This window comes from Ictalurus punctatus, chromosome 12, assembly GCF_001660625.3.
Source record: "Ictalurus punctatus breed USDA103 chromosome 12, Coco_2.0, whole genome shotgun sequence".
NCBI lineage: Eukaryota > Metazoa > Chordata > Actinopteri > Siluriformes > Ictaluridae > Ictalurus > Ictalurus punctatus.
In genome coordinates this window covers 32,774,670-32,782,248 of record NC_030427.2, presented here as the reverse complement: position 1 = coordinate 32,782,248, position 7,579 = coordinate 32,774,670, and the positions used below count along the sequence as shown (strand labels likewise).

The window sequence follows — 7,579 nt, the reverse complement described above, 5'->3', positions numbered from 1 at the left end:
CTTGCTGCAAAAATGTGGGCCGCTTTTGGTTTACATTCAGATTACACATTGCTGTGAGCACTACATCTTTGCCTAAAAAGGTCCACATGTGATTTGGGATATTTGGTCCATATTTGCTATTTTACATGTGGGCCACTTCAGGCTAACATCCATTATGTCCAGGCCAAAAGAAGGCCAGCAGTGCTGTGTAGTGATACATGTTTAACTTACTTATATAAAATAACTAAAGATTAAACGGCATTTGTTATTTATACTCTTTCATCCAACTTTCCACCTCCACATTTCTCTTTGTGTGTGTGTGTGTGTGTGTGTGTGTGTGTGTGTGTGTGTGTGTGTGTGTGTGTGTGTGTGTGTGTGTGTGTGTGTGTTTCCTGTACAAGCATTAATGTGATGATCTCATTCTTTAACAATGTGGTAGGCTTGTGGGTTTGTTCCTATTTTTTCCAGTAGTTGCTCATTTCCTGTCTGCCACAAAACAGCAATAATAATATATAATAATAATAATAATAATAATAATAATAAATTGGGCCATATTCACTATTTACCACACAGGCCACTTTAGGGTCACATCCATTATGTCCGGGCTGTGTAGTGATAGTGTAGTGTATAGTGATAGTGTAGTGATAGTGTAGTGTGTAGTGATAGTGTAGTGTAGTTCTTATTTCTTAACAGTCGTTTCTTGTCTACCACAAAACAGCGATAATATTAAGAAGAAGAAGAAGAAGAAGAAGAAGAAGAAGAAGAAGAAGAAGAAGAAGAAGAAGAAGAAGAAGAAGTAGAATCCATCCATTTATGTATCCCTTATACTAAACGGGGTCACAGGGATCCTGGAACCCAGCGAGACTCAGGGCACAAAGGGCGGACACCTTGGACAGGGTGCCAACCCATCGCAGGGCACAATCAGAATACAAAGCATGACATTGGAGTGGGGGGGGGGACCCGAGTACCCGTAGGAAATGCAAACTCCACAGCCCCCAACTCTGGAGGTGCGAGGCAAACAAGCTAAGCACCAAGTTACTGTGAATAATAATAATAATAATAATAATAATAATAATAATAATGAAACAGACAATTTTATTGAAAATATAAACTTTACTGAATTCTACCCCAGATAATTCCAAACAGACATTCACATTTATTTTTCATCGGTGAAGCTGAAAATTGGAGATTAGTAGCGAACAGAATATTTAGAATGCATTATTTATATAAGAACACATCCACGTGCAGGATGAGAGCACTACTGCTATTAACATTCATTATTACGGTGATGTTGGGAGGGCAGGTGGGCGTGGCAGAGGAGGAAGGATGATAGACCTATCATAACCAAGAGTATAAAATCTAATAATAATAGTAATAATAATAAGAGGAATCTAATACAAATTCTAATATATTCATATGTATACATCAATATCAGTGTCTTTTATCGGAGCGGGCGTGGTGTCTGTTAGGAAGGGGTGGAGATAAAGGCAGAGAGACGATAAGAGAGGCGGGATTTAAATAATGCCATATTTGGCAAGGTCGCTGAGCTCCATGTCACCGAAGGCCTCCCAGGGGCACACCACCGTGAAATCTGAGTGAGGGGCGGAGCACAGAGAAAGAATAGGGGCAGACAGACAGTGGGCGTGGTGAATGGGGTGGGGCCAAGACAGAAAGAAGAAGAAGAAGAAGCAATCATGAAAGAGTAGAGCAGTGAGTCAAGATGGATAAGGAGAACAAATCAAATAAATCAAGAGAAAACAAAAGAAAGGGGGTTTTAAAAAGAGGGTGGAGAAAATTGGATGCATTTTTAAAAAAGGGGAGGGGCAAAGAAAAGTAGGCGGAGCAGCATGAATTGTGAAGGGCAATGAAAAATCAAAAGAAAAGAAAAATAAACAGCGAGAACAAAAGAGTGAAAGAGAGAAGACAGTTAAAACTGGTTTGTCCACAGGTAACTGTATAAAAATGTGTTGTTAAGGAGTGTGTGTGTGTGTGTGTGTGTGTGTGTGTGTGTGTGTGTGTGTGTGTGTGTGCGTGTGTATGTTGGACGTAACTGACAATACACACCTGTGCCAAGGCCCTCCATTCCTGGAATGTCATCACCAAACCTAAAAAAAATTAAAAATCAGAAGTCAGTAAGTAAACACACCAAACTACAGCACTAATTTCAGGTGTGTGTGTGTGTGTGTAAAAGTCACCCTTTCTGCCCAGGTTTAGGCGCCTTGCTCTTAAATGTGCGTGTTTGTCTCTGTTTGAATTTTGGTGGGCCCTTTTTCGGCGTAGTTGGGCCGACTCCGCCCGCTGGAGCTGATAAAGCACTTCCTGCAGGGGGTGCTGAGTTCATCCTGACAGAGAGAGAGAGAGAGAGAGAGAGAGATTGTTTTTTGGTCTCTGTTGCTCCCTGACCTTCAGTGAGTTAAATGCTAATCTGGATTAAGATTAAGATTTGTGTGTGTGTGTGTGTGTGTGTGTGTGTGTGTGTGTGTGTGTGTGTGTGTGTGTGTGTGTGTGTAGGCTGTTTGAAAGAGGCAGCAGATGTCATTTACTGGATTACTGAAGATTACACTGTACCGGCTCTCATGTTTACTCTGGAAGCTTCAGGTCCCAGTGTTTTTATTCTAAACCACATTTCTACCTGTTCCAGTAAAACACAGAGTGACGGGGTGGTGTGATGAAACAGAGTTACTGTTACTTCCCTGAAGTTGAGTTTTTTTTCCCTCTAACAGCACCTCCCCAAATGTTTTATTTTTTTCCTTTATTAAAGTATCACCTAACCGTCAATCATTACAAATGATGACATTTAATATTGTGCAACATCTGTGAAACAAGCTAGTTCCTGTTCTCACTTAAACATTGCTTCACCAGTCTCTCTTTTTTCTCTCCCTTGAATTTAATCAGACAGAAAAATGCTGAAAAAGCTCATCTGTCTTGAAGATGTGGGAAAATTTAAAGTTACAGCTTTATCTCTGACTGTTGCACAGCTCTGACACTGGAGACTCCTTCCATAAACATAAACATCTTCTTACAGAACCACATGCAATGTGAGTGAGCAACAATAATATTCATATAAACCTGTTATTGAAAATAAAAAACACAGTTTGACCAATTAGAATCTAGAATTCATCAGCACTTTGGTATAAATCAAGATAACAGTTATGTCAGGGGTGAGGAGCTCCCCAGATTTCACATGGAGAGTTTACCAACTCTATATCTGCTTTTTATTATTATTATTTATTTATTTATTTATTTATTTATTTATTTATTTATTTATTTATTGTTATGGCCATATCTCCATGATCTCTCCTTCAACCTGTACCTCAGTCTTGTAATTATATTGATTGTAATAAACAATGTTAACGCTTTTAGGTTATCAGCCAACTGCATTTCAAGTAACTGAGTTCTTTTCTTAAACAAAGCGTTTATCCTATATGCCTTTCCAAAAGACATCATGAAGTATAGAGTCCCTTGATTAGCCTCTTAGCTATGGAAAGTCCTAAGCATGGAAAGCTGGTAATCGTAGTCACCTTCACCTCACGAAGCTGAGGTGAACCAGAGAAGGTTCCTCAAATGTCATTGCCACAACCACTGAAATTCTCACTTCCTACCATACTGAGAACACATCAGGGCATTCTTCCACAGGACTCACCCCATTTCAATGTACTTTGGATATTAGTTCCCATTGCTCTCTTGGAAGCCCACACAAAGAGGAAACCCTCAGTAGAGGCGTGGATTAGAAATGTAGAAAGAGTGAGGAAGGAAATGCTGTAGATGCAACTACCAGGATGTCATAAGGATGTCAGCAGACCAAAAAAACAAGTTGCAACCCGAAGACTGGGTATGGTTTTCTCACCAGGTCTGAAACCTTGGATCGAAAGACGTTCACAGCATTCTGTCTTAGCTAAACCGTTTGAAACAGCTAGTGTAAACAGGAAACTCTTGCATGTCTACTGATCAGCAGTGTGCAAATATTTTATCTGGTTTTTGTAGTGTTAGTCAGATAGCATCTTTCTCTGGCCATGCTTATTGACAAAAGGTACCAGACTCTCAAGAGACAGCTAAACGTCTGGTTTGTTATAAACCTTGCTATATGTTTAGCCCCATGATGTGGGTCCCTTCAGGCTATTACAAAAACATCAGTTATACAGAGTCTTATTGTCATTTCATGTCTCATGCCACAGATTGATGGTTCCTGGTTCCTTGTTGGACATGTTAACCTTTAAACCCCTTCTCTACCCTCCTGGCTGCACCAATCATTCAACACTGGTCTCCTAGCCTTGGTAGCACATAGTCAGTACATCAACAGTAAGAGAATTCAGCAGCACTGCAGTGTAAAGCAAAATAGCAGGTATGGTTGTGGTGAGGAACACAAACCTTCCTGTTTGTGGAGTCTTAATTATACTTACACCATGCAGTTGTGAGCATTCTAAGTTTCCCTTCCTAAATTTACCATCGTTTTATATAGATATGTGTTGATCTTTAAAACCCCTCTTTCATGCTGGAAGTGGACAGAGTTCATTCTTCCTTCTTGCACCATCTGTGCATTCCTGGTTTCCTAGTATTAGGTGTTTATAGTCAGTGTCATACTCCTTCCACAACACACCATACTGACGACAGGTTACTAATGCAAAGAGATCAGGAATGAACAGGTGTAGGAGCAGTGTTGGGACTTCTTGGACTCCAGTATAAATTACTCCAGTCCCAGTCAGTTAAGTTTACCTGCATTGTTGACCCTTTGCCTATTTTCCTGTTTATGCTTTTGCAGTGTATTAGTATTTTTTGACAAAAAAAATATTTCCACCAACTTCCTCTTCTCTCCTAACAGACGATAGCTACCAACTAGGGAGGGTGAAGGCTGACATGTGCTTCCTCTGAGTCATGTATTTCCAGACACCACATGTTCTCTAAATGCTGCCCATGCTAGGCAGCTGAACACTTGGAGGTCAATGGTAATTGCCCATGAACACGATTTATTAGTGTCTTTCTGATTGCCAGTGTAACTCTGTCCTTCCCAGTGAGAGAACATGACCAGTTTAGCTCTCTTGGGTTCCCGGCTATCGGGATATGAATTAGTGATCTCTTCACACTATTCTGTCGTGCCACTCATGAGCCTCCTTGCATGTTTGGTTTTGTTTGTTTGTTTGTTTGTTTGTTTGTTTGTTTGTTTGTTTGTTTTGCTACAGTTGTGAAACTGTTTCTAAATTGCAGTCATTCCAAACATTCCAGCAATGTTTGCAGCAGGCATTTGTTTCATTGTAGATAAAGGACAATGAAAACAAAGAAATGAATTCACCATTAATTCAGGCTACTATGAAGCTGGTTAAGGTTATAATAACACGACACGTGCTGTAGGACTCACACAAACCTGTTTGCATTCATTTATAAAAGCACCTTAAATCCTGATCTCCTGCTTTAAACTCTTTATCTCATTAAGCTTAGTGGTGAGTGACGGTTCACTGTCCTGTTGTGCAACTTTAATCTTCACGCTGATGTAACGTATACCACACACACACACACACACACACACACACACACACACACACACACACACACACACACACACACACACACACACAACAACAACAACAACAACAACATCACCACACACATCACACACACTTAATACACACCACAAGTCTTAATACAGAGCTTTACACAACACTTATGCTAGCTCAAATTTGACAGTCTTTACGAATGGCCCATGTGTGTGTGTGTGTCTGTGTGTGTGTGTGTGTGTGTGTGTGTGTGTGTGTGTGTGTGTGTTTTGGGATTACTAAAAAATTACAGGCAGGTAAATTTGGAAGTTAAACTCTGCAGATATTTTAAATTTACAGCATTTGGCAGACTTACAATTATCTTAACCACTGCGCTACCACTTCCCAGAGTTGGAGAACCTTGTGATAGATCATGGTTCACTGTTGCCAATATCAAATGTAGTAACATTTTAGACCTCACTGACAAGCACAAGCTACTGTATGTCCATCATAAACATAATGACTGTTAATAATACTGTTCATTTGTATTATTTGTTATGCTCATATTACAGCTGTTCGTTTCTAAAAAAAAAAAAAAAAAAAAAAAAGCATGAATAAAATAGGCTTTTCCTCAGATTTCTACCAGCCCTGGCTCTGTAACCAGAGGGATCTCAAACCCACAATTATTACAGCAGAATGCTTCTATATCTGCTAGGACAAGGACTTCTGTGAAAATTTCAGGTTTGTATGTGGGCCCCCACCAGAGATATTCAACTGGAAAATGAGGGGATTTTTTTTTAAATTGCACTTTCTGACCCCCATAAAAAATTATGAGAAGTCTCAAACCTGAAATGTTCTGCACATACTTACCCAGAGATCCCCTAAAAATTAACACTGAGACTCGAACCCTTCCCATTATAAACTGACCTAATTGGAATTGCGAGCAATCTTGAGTATTACAATTTGACTTAAGTTCTAAGTCTAAGGAATAAGAATGTGCTAAATGTTTATACATGATCATGTATCCTGTAATGTGGTCTAGAGATCAGTTTTTGTTCCAAGGAGCTAGGGCCATCCTGAGCCGAGATATTGAGGTTTCCGTCAACAGCTGTATAACCAAAATTAGTTTTGTGACATTCATAAAGATGGCTGTCGTAGTTAAATCAAGTAAAATCTTTTTTTTTTTTAATTAGAATAAAAAAAAAACTGGTGGTTTTGTAATGCCATAGAGGTGATTATGAAAATGAAAAACGATCGCACAACCTGCAGTGGACCACTTGAGATGGATTATCAATTATACCATCAATTTCAGAGTTTAATTTAGAATTAATTTTAAATAAGGATTTAAATAAGTTAGAGATAATTTTCTCAGCACTTGATTTATTTTTTTTTTTTTTCATTTAAAACCAAATGTTAATGGCAATTACAGCAAGAATAAATTATTATTTAAAAAAAAATTCACTAATGTTTAAAAATGATTGAATAATTGTATATTTTAGTATATCTAGTGTAAATGTTTGTCTTACCTGTTGCAAAGCTCCTCTCACTGTGAGTGTGTGTGTGGAAGTAATAGGAAGACAGCAGTGTATGTGCGTGTGTGTTTGTCTCTGTGTGTGTGTGCGTGTGTGTGTGTGTGTGTGTGTGTGGTGGGGGGGTTATAATAATCCGAGAGCCTTGGGCTGTCTTTTTTATATAGGGACTTGTGATCCCTCAATCCTTCTTTTCTCATCATGAAACACCCCCTTCTGCTCCGTCACTCTCATCCGCCTATCCTAACTACTCAAAAATGTGTATGTGTGTGTGTGTGGGGGGGGGGGGGGGGGGGTATGTGTGTGTGTGGGTATGTGTGTGTGTGTGTGTGTATTGTACAATATTGTCCAGTATGGAGTGTGTTGGTCATAACTCTGCAGATTATTCTATAATATATATCCAGACTCCCGGATTATAATTCGAGCAACGTGTGGCTGAAGAACTGGGGCCTGAGCTCAGAGGGATCTCCTGATTGGCTGAGGTAGACGAGTCACATTTAACATGCATAATGATGTAGTCCACCACTGTAAGGCCTAAGGTTGTTGCAGTGGTGATGGCTGACAATAGCAAGTGTGCAGCTACAGCAGACAAGAGAAGTCCAC

At 39.5% G+C, this 7,579-nt stretch overlaps 1 protein-coding gene across 2 annotated transcripts; it reads right to left on the bottom strand.

Annotated features, from left to right (window-relative positions):
• Window positions 1–575: 575 nt before the first annotated feature.
• Window positions 576–7,121, bottom strand: LOC108273052 (retinal cone rhodopsin-sensitive cGMP 3',5'-cyclic phosphodiesterase subunit gamma). Of its 2 annotated transcripts, none has more exons than XM_017482010.3 (4): window positions 3,623–3,724; window positions 2,175–2,321; window positions 2,044–2,084; window positions 576–1,570 (listed from the first exon to the last, which is right to left on the bottom strand). In XM_017482010.3, the coding sequence occupies exons 1-4, from the start codon at window positions 3,625–3,627 to the stop codon at window positions 1,494–1,496; spliced, it is 270 nt and encodes an 89-aa protein (XP_017337499.1). In that variant the 5' UTR covers window positions 3,628–3,724; the 3' UTR covers window positions 576–1,493. The 2 variants fall into 2 exon arrangements, with proteins under 2 accessions (XP_017337499.1, XP_017337500.1); XM_017482011.3 differs by lacking the exon at window positions 3,623–3,724 and adding an exon at window positions 6,974–7,121 and having other exon boundaries at window positions 577–1,570.
• Between the last annotated feature and the right edge of the window lie 458 nt (window positions 7,122–7,579).

What these genes read in the sequence shown, in the direction of transcription:
- LOC108273052 (XM_017482010.3), bottom strand. An exon ending in CCTAAACCTGGGCAGAAAGG is followed by an intron (nt 2,085 to 2,174) that starts GTGACTTTTACA and finishes AATTTTTTTTAG; the next exon opens with GTTTGGTGATGACATTCCAG. An exon ending in AATGGAGGGCCTTGGCACAG is followed by an intron (nt 1,571 to 2,043) that starts GTGTGTATTGTC and finishes CCCCTCACTCAG; the next exon opens with ATTTCACGGTGGTGTGCCCC.